Genomic DNA, 17,232 nt, shown 5'->3' on the forward strand with positions numbered 1-17,232 from the left:
GTAATTTGACCGACTTTTCTGAAAAAAAAATGAAAGAAGATCAAAACATTGACCTTTTTAAAACAATACTTTTTTTACATGGCGTTTTGAGAAAGCTAGAGGTAGATAGAGGTATAGCTATATATATATATATATATATATATATATATACATATATATATACAGCTAATATATAGGATCAGTTCCATCTCTATATTGCTGTTTTTCTAAGAAATATATATTAGTAAACCATACAAAGAAATCCGACGGTCTATATAATTACATAATTTTATATCTATCATGAAGTACGAGTTCGGACATGTATTGTAAAATATGAAAAGGTTTCTTAAGTTATGGAATGAAGATTAATTGGTCAAGTCGTGAGATATATCGGTTCAATATTTTACTATTGTTGTCAGCTATGGTAAAAAGTGGGTCATTTTAATAACCAGTACAATCGGCAAGGCAGAACACGTATGATTTATAAAAACTTTAGCAAATTGTTTTATACATTATCGTTTTAAAATTAAATCATTTTTTTGTTCGTGACTTCACACGATACGTCTTAAAGTCATAAAAACATACCCAAGTTTATTTATTCCGCGACATATATGTACGTATCAGACTTTCTAATATATCTTTTGGATATTTTAAAGTTACCGTGACTCACTAAGTAGTATTTGGATATTTATTGTGTTTACTATAATTTTCTATTCCGAGTTTCTTAATAAAAGTCCATGGGAAAGCGAGTTCTCATAACTCGTTATGCAGTTATCACACTAGTCCAGTAGAACGGCGGATTCTACGAGAGTACTATGCTCGACATGTATGTCCCAATGTCCATTACACTTGCAGACTCATTCGTGCGTCGTGCCTCGCGCCGAGAGTTACTTGTCGCGCTTGCTTTATCAAATAACTGTGCTTACCATTGATGGCTACAACATACATACCATGTAAGCAATCATATGATACTGTTTCTTACAAATATTTTTTTAACATTTCTTTAAAAGTCGAATTGTTTTTTTTTTAATATATTTACCGATAGTGTAGGGACATTTGGGGAGTTTCATTGAATAAAATATTTTTTTTTATACGCACGTACGTGATTTATATTATGATTTAAGTAGAGACCACATTATTCTTACATAAAAATAATATCGAATCAGCTGTTTTATGCCGTAGGAGAATAAGGTATTTTTAAAAATGTTACGACTTTTTTTACAAAAATAATAAAAAAAAAACAGTTCGTTATTATTTTAGTACATGTATATTCTATTTATTAGAAACGAGCTGTGCTTGCATCTTCTCAGATTTTCATCTCAGACCCTCATTCTCCGATTTCGTAGAAGACTTTTTATTTATTGCTAGCTGTTTTAATAGTGATTACTCCTATTTAATTGACGGTATTTTGTCAACTTTGGTTTTGGCTCTATAAATAGAGCTTAAAAACATATTTTCCAGAAAAAAAGTTTACATAGTTTATCACGCTATTGTTTTATCATAATAATTAATAATATAATATGATCATAAACATAACAAAATTTGCACACTTATTTTAAAGCCGTACGATATATTTTCATGTATATTTGATATCATTTATCACATTCAAGCCACATAAATGCCTAATTTAAAAAAATCGATATTTCACATATTATATTTCTAATTCATTATAATACACATAATTTTAAATACATTAGTTTATTATTTTATTTATTTAATTTATTGTTTCTTTATTAAAATATATTATTTATTTTTTAAACTATCTATAGACCACTAACCAAAGTAAAAATCATTAATTAACTAATTTATGCAATATAATTTCAATGTGAGAAATATTTAATTTCATTCAAACTAACGGTCTGTGACAATTTTAATATTCATTATTAAAAAAAAAAAAACAATATATTGAATGTCATATTTGTTTATTTATAATCTCATTACGATTAAATCGGTAAATTTTAAGCACGTACAAAAATTATTCTCTGCTGTCGAAGACGAATATTTTTATTCTGAATCAGCGTTAACTTCAAGCTAGGATGTCGCTGGCTTGGGCAACATACTTGCATAACGCACATTTCGACACTCACTTAAAGAAAACACCTGGGAATTCTTTTTCGTGGTCATTACGATCGCCATTTTATTGTTTAAGAAATGCTGACAGTCTAAATTGTTTATGAACCACATTTTATATTCCTTTTTTTGGTAAAAAAATTACGTTTATCTATATTTATAAGTTTACAGTTTTTTATCAATTTTTATCTAAGTGATGATATATTAATTTAATAATTAAATAACTGATGGTGTATTTGTGTGTATCAAGAGTCAAGTTAATTATTTATTTAGGCATACAGGACCGTAGAGTACTGGTATATTTTTAAGTCATAAGTTATATTTGCAATACACACTAGTCCTACTAATATCCTACGAACATTATAAATGCGAAAGTTTGTGAGGATAGATGTATGTATGTTTGTTACGCTTTCACGAACAAACTACTGAATTGATTTAGAGGAAATTTGACAATAATATAGGTTATACATCAGAATAACAGATAGGCTACAATTTATAATGATTTTATGTAATTTGGCCACAATATAACGATACATATCCAGTATCCGTGCGAAGGGGCGGGTCGCTATTATTTAAATATTTTGACGAAGACGATTCTATTTAATATTTAATTTGAAAGTCACATTTTTAAATATGTCGTATTGTTTATGAAATTTACGCTCGTCAAATAAATAATATAAATTTGAAGCGGGAGGTATTAAACTTATTATTTTTAAGTAAAATCTAATATATAATTCTGCAATAAATTTCACGCATATGGTTCAATAGCTTTTCAGTTACAAATTAGACCATAAAGTCACTACATTTATTAGTATAGATTATTATTTAAGTCAAAAACACTGCGTAACATCGTACCTCAGACATTACGAAGTTAACAATGTTAGTAATTTTATTTTAAAAAGTTGTAGACAACCAAAAAATACAAAGCTTCGGAAACAAGTTTGGGTGTACGATAAAACCATTTTTTATAGATAACCTGTAAAGGGATTTCTAAATACCTTTTAAAGAATAACGTTAACTGATAAAAAGACCGGGACCTGTCGTTTTTAACAGGATTTAAATATTTTATTTTAACAAAAGCATTCCCGAGTATTTTGATGCTTACAAATTATTTTATTGCTTCAATAGATTTTAAAAAATATGAACTAGAAACGACTTTCATATTCCACGAATTTATCTTTCTTTTATGAATGTATATTTCGAATTAGGTGGTGTTTAGTATTTTAGCACACCCTTATTATTATGTTTATACTTATATATGAATTAATTGTGTTGAATATAAGTCATTATATTTAAAATTACCTGATTAAAATTGTTTGATACACTGTGAAACGTGACCGTTTAAGCTAGGTGTTTACGTTTGTGGTTAACACATACATATATAATGATACAATAGACGAGTCTTAAAAATATATGCAGAGAGAAACAATTGTAATCGTGATGCAGCTGAGAAGAATCAACAATCCGTATACCTAGTTATTTACAAGCTTTATGTACGTGATCGTGCTCCCTTGAATAGTTATAAACAATGCTTGTGTACAACTCCGTATTCCATTCTACATAATATTTTAAAATAACATTCATACAACTAGTATATGCTTAAGCTCTCTCTAGGATGTAAAAAATACAGATGCAAAATATAATTCAAAAGGTTCAACAAGCAGGTACCTTTGGAGTTTTTGTCTCACACCACCGGTTAAGAATGTGGATTAAACAAAATATAAAATGTTAGCATTTCTGTCGAAACGTAATGATGATGATACCTTCAATATTATTGGGCATTATGGCTCAAATCATTGCTTCACAGTTCATTTTAAAAACTTTTAATTAAATTGAGAGTCCTTCTATTTCGACGGTTTTTCAAACGTATTTGAAAAAGTATATTTTAATCATAATATCATGCGCATTTGATACGTTTTAAATGTATTTAACGTCAGATACCTTTGCCATTTCTTTCCTGACAATATACTATATATAATAGTAAAAACTATTATTGCTATATTTTTTATCGTATAATTTAATAAATAAAATTAAAAAGTCACAAAAAAGTACACATGTCATTAATTAACACGGAGGTTATAATTGAGCATACATAATGTTCGTATATAAAATAAGACCGTGGCCCAAGTATTGTTTTACAATAGGATTGTCGCCTAGTGTGGTCAGTCAGGCCTTGCGCTTGAAAAAATACAGTAAAAAAATCAATTTAAAATATGTCACATTATTAAACTTTGTCTTGGGTCATGTGTTTCTAAATTTAAATTATTGTTAAGAATTTAAACGAAAATAATTTGCTCATTTTGAACAATAACAGCGTCCTTTCCGCAAATACTCTACCATCTATACCAAACCAGCCAACCCAGTATTATAACATATCTTACTTCAAGTTTCACACCTTTTTTTCTTTTAAATTTTTAATACTTCCGTAATCACTGAACTAACTACATCGTTACAATATCAGTCGTAATAAGAAAAAGTTATTATTAGTACCATGCTATAATTAATTCCACAATATCAAATTACTTTAAACACAAAAGAGTTTTAGGGTCAATCGAAATATTATTTATGGAGAAATCCGAAGTAAAAAATAAACGAAATTGTTTTTTTTTTTTTATAATAATAATAATAACATTACCAATTTACCAACCATTATTATTGAAATAGAACTTTTATGACTTGCACTAAACGCCAAGCAAAAGGCTACTTATACTTTCTATATTAGTAGGTTATTAGTAGTATTTTACTTCTAATATATTATATTGTGTGTATAGAAACGCACAAAATAATGTAGACATATTCATAAAATATTAAATATAGTCATCATTAAATTTAATAGTTGTCCCTTAATAAAATATGTATGAAAGTATTTAAAAATATAATATTATGTTCAAGATGATTTTATTACAGCGCACGTCGGTGTGTGATATAATCGTGCGAGCACAATCGCCGCTGGCCGCTACCTTCCTTATATGTGCAGTTATTTGCCTCAACTTATGTCAGAGTGTAAACGAAAAAAAATTGCGTTGATAAATCGATGAGAATGCTTTTTAAACACTTTTGTTTATTATTTTAAAATCAAAAATGGAAACTATTTTGTGATATTAAGTTTTATTTATATAAATAAAATAATCACTATCGTATTCTATACCTAGATTAATTTTATTAAATTTAATAAATGATTTATTAATATCAATTAATCTGTTGCGTGAAGTTCAGAAATTTTAAAATTAAACGAAGGGTAAACCTTTGCTTAAAAGTGGAACATTTAAGTAAAACTCATAATTAAATGCATTAAATATCGCTTACGCCTTACCTTTGCACTAACGCAATAGTTATAAGCATCACGCGACCTCCTTGACGCGAGTGTGTCACCGTCGATTTATTCTTAAAAACTCTCGAGTAAATGAAGGGATATTTATCGATCTAGAATCCTCATTAAGAGTCGAAATTAATCCGTCAAAAACGACGTTCTTTACCATATGGTACAAGTGCAAAACGAGGGCCATTAATTTAAAAAAATAAGCGTGTAGTAATTTCTATATGGAATATTTAACGCACACGTGTTTTCAAGTAATGTAATTGCGCTTATTAAAACTTCAACCTTTTTAACACGAACGGCAAAACGTTAAAATCTCAACTCATTAGCGGGCCTTGGGCTTCGTTTCAGTTGCATAAGCGACTTCGTTAGGTTATTGTTTTCACATTTAAAAACCCTTTTTTAGGATGCAATGTAAACAAAACCCTGTCATTCTGGTTTGGTTAAAATTTAAAACTTATGAAATAAAAATAAATGCACATACAACATAATTCGAGAAGTATTATACTTCTCATTGGTCTTGTGGCTAGTAGATAGTAAAAGCTGTTGATCTCGAGAGCCGGGTTCAAATCCCGGTCATTGAAATATTGTTAGGTTTTTCTTTCAAACAATCTTTAATACCAAATTCTGGTAAAATTGGCTCAGTAGCTCGATCTGTCTATAATAATAATAAAGGAGTATATAATAAAAAATATCGAGCGTATATGTTTATTCTGTGTCGAGAACTGCGACCGTGACCGAAATCTGTTAGCCGGACATTATCATCGCTTAGTACAGGGAAATAAGCACGGCTTTAGACGGAAACCGCGGATTTCGTTCTACAGAATTTTTGATGCATAATTTATAGTAATATTTTTCATTTATACATAAAACTAAAACATATCTGAACTTATGAAACGTAACAAAAATTATGGAAATACATTCGAAATTCAAATTCGTAATCCTAAATTAAAAAAAAATAACCAGAATCCTTGCCACAGAAGTTGACCATCGCCTTCCAGCACTTTTCGTTCCCGAGCATTGCGTTTATTATATTACGCGTGGTAGCGAGAGGTTGCTTGTAATTACCGCTAATGAGAGGGGTTTTAGCTAGGTACTGAAGGGTAGACCCTTCTCCTTCCTTCGAATCAGGGCTTTCTGTTTGAGAGCCCTGACTCCCTTAATTTCTAGCTATCATGTAAACTATTTTATTGCCATTCGGAGCCAATGCCAACATTTTATAAAATCTTTATTATTAAGAGCTGGATTAACAATATTTATAGCTGGTATTTGTGCTAATTATAAATTTGATTTAAAGAAAATTATTGCTCTTTCTACTTTAAGACAATTAGGTTTAAGTATGGGTTATGGAGATTTAGCTTTTTTTTTCATTTATTAACTAATGCTATATTGAAGGCTTTATTATTTATATGTGCAGGTGTAATTATTCATATAATAAGTGATAATCAAGATATTCGTTTAATAGGGGGAATTAGATTATATATTCCTTTAACTTTTTTATGTATAAATATTTCAAATGTAGCCATTATGTAAGAAATGTTATAATGATTATATTAAACATGAAACTTTTTTGTCTAAGAATCATATTACAATCAATGATATTAATAAATATTAAATTTTGCTAAATTGCTGTTGTAGCTGAAACAGAAAAACGATGGTACATTTTATATTTAAAAGGACCGAATTATTTACATAATTGCATTAGTTATGTAAAAATAAAAATTTAAAAATAAATAAAGTACCTACATATCATGGCCTCGCGGAATGGTGGAAGGAATGCTGGCGACGCAAAATAAATTTATTTTTGTCTTATGTCAATTCAAAATTATTTGTTTAATGTTTAAAGAAAACATATATCATGGATATATAATGTTAAATTATTTAATTAACGTACTTTAATTAAACAAGTACAGTTAATTATGTATGTATAAGCATATAATGTGATTTAATACTAATTATATCAAACAACAAACACTGTGGATCGAGTTACCTCTGCTTCTAGGGCAGCCGATGACTAAGTCGATCTGATTTGCCTTTTAAATGATCCAGTAAAATAAACTCATTATGTAGCAGCCTAACTGAGACATTACAAACTCACAAGTCTCACCTCATTAGGTGAAAACTGAATAAAAATAAATCGGATATGCTAAACTCGTTTTACCCTACTTGTAAATCAATGCCTTCATACCTTTTACAGGTAATGTGTATAGAGAGCAGGTACTTACTAGTTTACTACATTCTGAATAAAAATAAGGTTTATTAAAAATTTTCCATCAAATCCTAATGAATAAGGCGTACTACGGAGGGCAATCAATTATGTTGATTCAATGTGATTACAATTTTAAAGATTAAACATTTTTATATCGTAGGAAAAAGTTAATTAATATATAAAAAAAATAGTATAAAGTAACTATATAGCAAAGACAGCACATATAATATTTTACATTTACTACCTGTATGAATTATTTCATCGAATACAAATGTTGAATTAAATGAAGAGTAAGTACCGCATGAAGATAAATTAAGGATAAAATGAAACAAATGTAACAATTATAAACATAAACTCTCCTAAATTCATTCGTGTACTACGCTTATAAGTTATGAATTAAAAATAAATTCCGTAATGTGCTTAAAACAATTTAAATAGCAGTAAGTAATATTTTTATAACTATTTTATATAAACGAAACAAAACTATTATTATTACAATTAATTATATTACAACTTCTTGTTAACTGAAGTGATTTAACTAAGTGCGTCGTTTTAAAACATAATCTCATGACATTCAGCGCGCCGGTAAAACGAAATTTAGCTATCTACATCTTTATTAAGACAGGGTGTGTTCAGAAGGTCGTAACAGTGCGTGTTTTGGTGTTGCCCAGTATCTGGATACGTCACCTTGTATGACCTTTTGTAAACGTGAGTCATACAAGACGTGACAGCAAGTACTAGCGACATAATCTTACGTCGACGATCCTTGATGTTCGAAAGTTAAACTAAACTTTACTAGATATCATAAATAATATTTATTTTAAAATAGATTGCGTGCGATTGACTTATGGTTAAATTTTTTCTGACATTTTGTTAGGTATTGATTATGAAGATTATTCTGTAACATTATAGATTAGATAACCAATGATATGTTCAGATTACAACGAAACATTGACAACGGACTTTTTGTAACAAAAAAAAGCAACAATTGTAAAAAGGTTTTACGGTTTGAGAAAGGCTTATCGTGGGACGGCAGCAGAAAGGCTTCTTAAGTTTAAGCAATTAGGTACATAATAAGTTAGGTGTGCTTTTATTGACTTAAAATTATAAATAAGAAACAAATGAATATTCGTGTTGAAAGTTGATACAATTATTTGTATTATATTATTTGTTGTGTAACGCTTTTCGATAGGGTTTAATTGAAATATATTTATAACTTTATTCGAATCACTGCGAAAGTTATCAAACAGTAAACTGCATCTGTTTAGGTATATAGTATTTTTATAGATGATTTTAGAACAGATACCGAGCGAACATTATTCTGCTTATTTACTTGTATGTACTCGTATACGTAATTAACTATTGTTTTTTGGCAAAAGTTTAATATTTGACAAAGAACCCATTATCTGAAAATCATGTTATTTCAGCAACCTGCAAGTATTGCTAAAATGTTTTTACACAGGTAATTCTCTAATAGTCCGAGTTCTGAGTTCAATGAAATCTTTTACTTTTTATATAACTAGGTTTTTTGTTACGATGTTTTTTTGGCTTCACACAATTTTTATAAAACATTCACAATAAGAAAGTTTTTATTTCATGACGTTATTTTTATGATTTGTTTGCTTGTTGATAAGTAAATGTTAATCCTCGGGGCTCGCCTTATAGAAAACAAACTCTTGAATAGAACTTAATACAATTATTCATTTAAGTCACTTTAAATTCAATTAATTATAGTTGAACTTTTGAAACTCCTACATGTAAATGATATTTATAATGTTTAAATATATTTATTTATTTTTAGAAGACTGATCTTTCGACTCAGGACCGGTGAAAAGGGTGAACAGGCTTAAATTTATTATTTACATAACAATATATATTAACATATTAAAGGTAACTTTGCAAGATTCGTATACAGAAAGTGACCCAATGGCGTTTGAAAGTAATAGATATATTTTGGGTCACGTGGAGATAGAAGAACCTTTACAAGATATTGTCACTGACGAATTATCGTGTGCTATATTTGAATGTAAAATAAGTGACTGCACTCAACAAGGTATCTCAAGCAGGTGGTACAAAGATGGAAAATGTATACAACCTTCGCGTAAATTTAAAATAACTTCCAATGGAAAATGGCATCGACTGCAAATTACAACGACAACAGCCGAAGATCAAGGGGTTTATATAGTTTTATTAAAAAACTACTTAGGAGAAGTATTTTCTAAAGCTAATTTATATGTAAAGCAAATAAAAGAAAACCACGTTAATAATGACGTTTTATATTTGAGCCCAATGGTGAAACGGTTTGACGTGATACAGCATTTGAGGTTTACAAAAGTATTAGTGGGGGATACTATAGAGCTAGAAGCTGTGTTCAATTGTGACGCTTTACAAGATTATATATGGTATAAAAGTAATAATTTATTAGTACCAAATGAACGTATGATAGTCTTAAACGATAAAAGGACGACCACACTTTCTATACTGTGTGCCAAAGAGTCAGATACTGGTATATATCATGTGATATCTAAATCTGAATATGGTATTGCATCAAGTTTTGCCAGTGTTATAGTAATTAACACTGACTTAAATACCTTAAATATTAGCGAATTAGTACCTAGCATAGATGAGAGTTTACCAGATGAATTAGAAGTAAACGAAGGAGAGGATGTAAGACTTATTTGTAAGGCTTCGTACGACGTCAACACAATAATATGTTGGTCTAAAAATGGAGCAAGAATAGAGGAAAATAAAAATGTAGCAACAGAGTACTATAACAACAGATATATTAGTTTAAGGATAAGAAATACCTGCTTAAGTGATACCGGCGAATATTCAATAGCTGTGCGCGATAAAATAACGGGACAAACAGATTCGGCGAGTTGCTTTTTAACTATCAATGGTAGGCTATTGTTTAAAGATTACTTATTATTTATTTAATGAATAATAATATTCAACCAAGTATTTTGCAGATACACCAAGAGTAAAGCGATGTCCAGTCCAAGTAAAGAAACCTTTGGAGCCGACTGTTACTTGTTTTGGAACGAGAGTTTCATTTACCTGCAGTTTCGCCGTAGACGATCCTAGATTTTATTATGTGGTTTGGTACGTCGGTCACTTTAGAGTTGAACGAACGAATCATCGATTTCATGTAAGTAATAATAATAGCTTCTTTAGATATGTTTCAACTTCGCATGAGAAATACACACAACAACAACAAAATCTTGTAAATTTCCCGCTACTGAGTTAAGCCCTCCTCTCCTTTTGAAAGGAGAAGGTTTGAAACATATACCAACACGCTGTTCCAATGCGTGTTCGTGAAATACAAATGTGGCAGAATTTGTATGAAATTATATACATGCAGGTTTTCTCACGATGTTTTCGTTCACGGGATGAATAATAAATTCAAATTTAGCACATGAATATTCAGTGGTGCTTGCCTGGGTTTGAACCCGCGATTATCGGTCAAGATGCACTCGTTCTAACCACTGCGCCATCTTCTATGAGAAATAGGTAATTATGCCTCCATTGACATGGAGGTTTTAATTTAATTTTAATTATCATGACTGATAATTAAATTATAATATTTGTTTTATAGATGATGCACAACGGAGGGGACTTCTATTTAGTTATAAAGCAAGTGGAGCCTGGTATGGCTGATGAAGTTATTTGCGAACTACGTAAAGCACTGCCCAATAGGAAATCCATTTTAAGCATGACCACAGCAACGACTCTCACGATTGTACCACCTGCGATCATCGAAAGTGAAATAAAACTTAATAAAGCTATTACTAGACGAAATATCTTCTACAATACAAATATGAAATTGGACATTTCGATAAAAGATAAATATCTATATCAAAATAGAAATAATAAAAGCGCAGTAAGTATTATTAATGCATCTAAGCCCAGCTGTACTATTGCGAATTTCTTATATTTATTTAATTTATTTGCTATAATGTACTCTTATCACAACTGCTCGCAAATAATATAATTTATGTACAATCGCAGCGAATTTATTTATCGCATTCATCGAAAGAATTAATTAAACATTATTTATTGTTTTCATTGTTGCTAATATTTAATTAATTATTAATATTTATCACGTGTAATAAAATATGTTTAAATCAATTAATGTTATGTCTATATTATACTAATACGTATAGCGTTACTTATTTTATATTAGTGATATATGCGAAAGCGAAATTTTGTATTAACTTATTGCAATTAACTTAATAAATATCTTTTTTTATCAGGTTTCATCAAACGGTGGTAAAGAAAATACTTGTGAAAGTTTAATGATTATTACGTATTGCAGGTGAATTTTATAAAACTTAATTATCTAAACACTTATAAAATCATTATTCGATACCTACTGCTTAATTATTATAATTGAATCGATGGTACTTTATGTCTTTAATCTATGGTATTAGACGCATAATAAAATCTCAAATTTAGCGTTAGCGGTTATATTAAAAATTACCATAGATAAAAATGAAGTATTACAATCACCTGGGTCAAAATGAAATATTCGTATTATTAAAATACATTGTTTTTATTCCCTTTTTAGATTAGATGATGAAAATTATTATTTGAGTGTTTCGAATATTGATGACGACACACATGTTGAACGTTTGACTGTCTATGAAAAATCTGTTCGCGGGGAATCACCGAAGGTGCCTTCGAAGCTTGTAGTGATAGAATGGTAAGCCAGGGAATAGAATAATACATGTTTCGTAAATATAAAATACTAAAACATTCGATTTTCAAATAAGAATTTCTCAGTACAATTTGAGTTTGTCCAACGTTTGCTAATCGATAGTAGTGTAGATTGTAAAACGAATTCATTTTTACATTTAAATTAGATAGTCATGCTTATTACCTCCATGCGCATTACTTTTTAATGTGTCGATGTAGGTATGAGGTAAATTTGATGAAATAATGTCACTCTAAGAATGAAAACTAGAGCAATAAACGCATATTTTCTTTTTAAATTAAAGGCGAATTTAAATGTATACCATTAAAATAATTGATTATTAATAAATGTTATCCATATCGACCATATCCATATTGACGATCTCCGGTCGAGTAGTGTGTTTTCATGGGTATGCATTGCCACTCCGAGGTCCTGGGTTCGATTCCTAGCCGAGTCGATATAATAGAAATAAGTTTATTAGTTATCTATGTTGTCATGGGTCTGGGTGTTTGTGGTTCCGTTACTTCTGATTTTCCAAAACACAAGTGCTTTAGCTACTTACATTGGGATACAACAGTAATGTATGTCATGTCATTTAATATTAAAATTAAAAAATTAAAATACCTCATATCAATATCGGATTAATAAGATAGTAAAAAGTTTAAGTGTAAATTTTGAATTAATTTGCTATCTATTTGAATAAAAATTATGTTACTAATAATATGTAAATTTCCCGTAGCTGGGCTAAGTCCACCTTTCCCTTTAAGGAGGTTAGAAGCATATTCCACCACGCTGCTTCACGAGTTGTTGTATTTACATGTAATAGAATTTCTTTGAAACTATGCACATACAGATTTTCTCAGGATGTGTTCCTTCACAGCCGAGCATGAGATGAAATATAAACACAAATTAAGCACATGTAAGTTCAGTGGTGTTTGCCTGGATTTTAAATCGCAATCATCGGTTAAGATGTACGCGTTTTAACCACTGTTTCATCTTAGCTCGTATCATCCTCAGCATATTAGCCCAACGTATATTATATAATAACAAACAAATGTATTATAATTTTAGGTACGACGCACAGTCAGACAAATCTAATAGTGGATGGTATCACATCGAGTTGGGAAATACGAGTGACAGTTTCGTGCAAGCGGGTGTTTCAAGTTTACCGTTGTTTGAAATAAAAGATCCACCATTAGAACAGATTATGAAATTTCGAATAAGAGCGGCGACGCCTCTTCTAAACTCCGACGAATCCAGAGTTTGTATACGTGAGCAGTTTTTATTCGAAGTACTTTAGATTATTATAAACATATACACAAACAAACTTTATTTAAAATGTTACTAGCAAAATTACAGTATACAGATTCTATAGTAGCATCAATTCTCGGTAATTCCCTAAGTTTACAAGTCAGAGAGTAATTAAGAAATATAGACCTCCCACAATTAATTTAACAAGTCGTAACGTGAATTGTTTTTGATTCTTTTATCTTTTGGATCACAACCTATACATGAGTTGTATTCGTTGTCTAGATGTATTACGTTTTCAAATGCATTCTTATCCTAAGTAACTATTGAACTCAATCAATGCATTGATTGATTACGGTAAATTTCACGCAAGACACAATTCAGATGTTTCTATTAATATACAATTACGTATATAATTAATTTGACAAAAAAGACCCGCTGAGTTTCTTTCGCCGATTCTTCTCAGGTCAGGGTGTTCCTTTTTCCAAACCGGTGGTAGTGTTTAATTTGACCATCAATAAGTAAGTGTAATGCTTGTATGTTGAATAAAGGAATTTGAGTTTGAGTCGAATGAATTGATTAAAAAAGTATGAGACACAAACAAAAAAACATGCTATATAACTAAGACGTCTTCGTTGTATAGAATTAATAATATTATCAATTATTAAAGTAATATTATAAAAAAATATTAGTAACACATAATACAAACAGCTTTTTCTGATTTTTGATATTGCATTCCATTTGTTGGTGATTAAATTTCTTATCGACAATTAATATACCATGACCGTGACTGCATTCTCATGATTCTTGCATTATATACAACCTTCTTTATTTTAAGATTTTAAATTACACATTTTATTTCTTCAAATTATCTGATTAAAGTTGTTTCATATGTAGTTCCAGCAGAGAAAACTTTGCGTTCTTTGAAGAAAAACTGCAACCTGAGACCGATGGAAGATTTTGAAGCAATATTTACAAAAACGGGTGATATAATAGGATGTGGTGCATTTGGTAGTGTTGTACTTGTCCATGATGATAAAGGAGAGTTTTACGCAGCAAAAATATTAAAAACTAGAACACAAAAGAAGAGAGACACCGCTATAAGAGAATATGAAATGATGAGGAGATTGCAGCATCCAAAACTCGTCGAGCTATACGATTCATTTTCAGCGAGGGAATCTTTTATTCTAGTTATGGATTAGTAAGTCTAATTAAATCTTAGTTGAAATGAATAAGGGTATAAAGTTTCTTTTTTATCTAGTATTCTTATCAAAAAACACTAATTAGTGTTTATTTGTTACAGCTTGTGGGGTGGAGAGCTGTTCGACAGGATAGTAGAAGAAGAACACATAAAAGAAGTGGACGTAGTACCTTACGTTCGACAAATATGCGAAGCTCTGCTTTATTTACACGAACGAAAGATAGCGCATTTAGATTTAAAACCGGAGAATATTATTTGCCTTAGTCCAAATTCTAGACAAGTGAAAATTATAGATTTTGGCTTGGCTCGGGTATTAGATGAGAGTCATGTAACAAGAGCTATTTACGGAACGAGAGACTACGTCGCACCAGAAGTTTTGAATTTTGAACAACTCACTTTAGCGTGTGATATGTGGAGTTTGGGCGTCGTAACCTACATGCTGTACGTTAATAACAAGTTAATTAAGTCTTACTTTCTTTTTGACCAAAATGACGTATGAACATATGCCAATACTACAAATATTTTCAGATTATCTGGAGTGATGCCTTTCAGTGGTGATAGTTGGCCGGAACGATCGGCAAATATAACAATGGCGAATTATAATTACCATGAATCAGCTTTCAAGGAAATATCCGATTTGGCAAAAGACTTCGTTGATCACCTACTCGTTTTACAACCTGAAAAGCGCATGAAAGCATCCGTCGCTCTGAACCATCAATGGATTGTAGAAGGTCCTCCAGGCGGAGCGAGAGCCGGTCACATGAAACGGGCTCAAGAAAATTTGAAATCATATTTGGCTAACCATAGAGCTAGGTGGCAAGTGAGTTTGATTATATTGCTTTACGATGGCAAGGCGAATATTAATCCTGACTACTATACTCTATACATATAATAAATTGGAGTGTCTGTTTGTAATATTAAAATAGCCCTTTTTTACTCAGTGCCTGTGTACATGGTACATATACCAAAATTTATTTTTTACAATTTTTGTCACTCTGTCTGTCTGTTTGTCCCGGCTGGACTGATTTTGAAGGGACCTTCACTGATAGATAACTGATATAATAAGGAGTAACTTAGGCTACAATATATTTTTGTTAAATGCAAACGCGTTCAAGGTCGCGGGCACAGCTATATACAATAAATACTCACATTATCCTAAGTAGATACTACTATAATTAGCTTATGAAGATTGTATTTTTTGAGGACTTTTGATTACTTTTTTTCGAATGCGTTATTTATTGAGGACTTTTAGGTATTAACGAGTTATGTTCAATTTATTTTTAACAGAGAGCTGGGAATGTAATGATCGCAGCGCATCGTCTTCGCAGTTATGTGGGCGGACAACGAAACGTCATATCGGCTGATCGAGAAACACCTCGAGTTACTTAAACTTTACAAACAAATGTATCAACTTTTAATTGTAAGTGACACAGCTATTGCTCTTTAGATGAGCAAATGAAATCATTTACAAGAACAAGGATTAGTTACTACATTCAATGTGGAGTAAATATTGAGCAAGGCAGGGTTTTGGAATTACTGATATTATAAGCAAGTAATTTGCCTTATTCTTTCAAATAGGACCTATTTTATTTGTAAAATGAACGCAAAATTTTAAGTTCTCCCAAAAATTTTATAAATAAAAATTGTAAAATATTTATTATGTTATCACTGAACATACAGGATGTTGCAATAAATACAAAATGACATCACCTCATAATTATATAATTAATATTCAATTTCGTTGGTGCCGAAATGTTCTATCATCTATATATTGTATAGTGCTTCAACATCGAAACAAAATATAATAATAAAACATCAACATAGTCATAATACAGTTTATTTTATAAATCCCCGGGTGCTCTATTGATTTGCAACTATCTAAAACATTTAACAAACAGCGTAAGTATAAATATACAAATTTTTATTAAAACGATTCTTCTATACTTCAAACACTATTAGAGAGTAAATATATAACCACGCCTCGCTCACGTACCAGTCTATCTAAACCTATCACAAAAAAACAATAAAAAGCCATCCCTACATTCACGAAAACAGATTATCTTCCACTTAACCAATACAAAACACGTTCGATTTAAAGAACGTGAGATATTGGTCCAACATTTATCCTAAGTCTGTTTCCTGTACCGGTACGTGGACAATATAAATCGCAGAACAAATTGTATTTTCAAGAAGCTCATTATTTTTAACATCAAATCGCAAGCTGCACGCAAATGTAATCTAGATACATTTCAACAAAATTCAGTGTAATATTTGTTCTGCGACACTCGTAAATAATTTTGTAACAACTTTGACACAATTACATATTTATCAAACAATAAAATATCATCTAAACCATCCTACAAATAAAATGCAAAATAAGTTAATCAAAGAAAACAAAGTGAAACAATGTTCTCAAGCTCGTAGCCGCCTTCCATACTTATTATTGCCTGAAAGAAATTTTAATCCTTTATAATATGGCAATTATTTGCATTTTATGTTTTTATAATTCGCATTGC

General features: G+C 30.2%; 2 protein-coding genes across 3 annotated transcripts in view; one reads left to right on the forward strand and one right to left on the reverse strand.

Moving 5' to 3' along the window:
- The first annotated feature begins 804 nt into the window (after positions 1-804).
- On the forward strand, positions 805-16,550 carry LOC124542936. Its single transcript, XM_047120882.1, has 11 exons — positions 805-932; positions 9,376-10,473; positions 10,544-10,722; positions 11,170-11,454; positions 11,828-11,889; positions 12,142-12,276; positions 13,339-13,538; positions 14,413-14,716; positions 14,819-15,157; positions 15,245-15,536; positions 16,004-16,550. Exons 2-11 carry the CDS (start codon positions 9,501-9,503, stop codon positions 16,103-16,105), a joined length of 2,871 nt encoding a protein of 956 aa, XP_046976838.1. The 5' UTR covers positions 805-932; positions 9,376-9,500; the 3' UTR covers positions 16,106-16,550.
- LOC124542935 (titin-like) overlaps positions 16,538-17,232 on the reverse strand; it is a 44,548-nt gene continuing 43,853 nt past the window's right edge. For both annotated transcript variants that reach the window (XM_047120880.1, XM_047120881.1), the window contains exon 31: positions 16,538-17,163. The gene's annotated coding sequence lies outside the window, so the exon portion shown is untranslated. The remainder of the gene's footprint in view (positions 17,164-17,232) is intronic.

Source organism: Vanessa cardui, chromosome Z, assembly GCF_905220365.1.
Source record: "Vanessa cardui chromosome Z, ilVanCard2.1, whole genome shotgun sequence".
NCBI lineage: Eukaryota > Metazoa > Arthropoda > Insecta > Lepidoptera > Nymphalidae > Vanessa > Vanessa cardui.

Bases quoted from the DNA above. Each gene is read 5' to 3' on its own strand.
- LOC124542936 (XM_047120882.1), top strand. From the start codon at position 9,501: ATGGCGTTTGAAAGTAATAGATATATTTTGGGTCACGTGGAGATAGAA. The intron at 10,474-10,543 runs GTAGGCTATTGT...AGTATTTTGCAG, and splicing joins TTGCTTTTTAACTATCAATG to ATACACCAAGAGTAAAGCGA. The intron at 11,455-11,827 runs GTAAGTATTATT...TTTTTTTATCAG, and splicing joins ATAGAAATAATAAAAGCGCA to GTTTCATCAAACGGTGGTAA.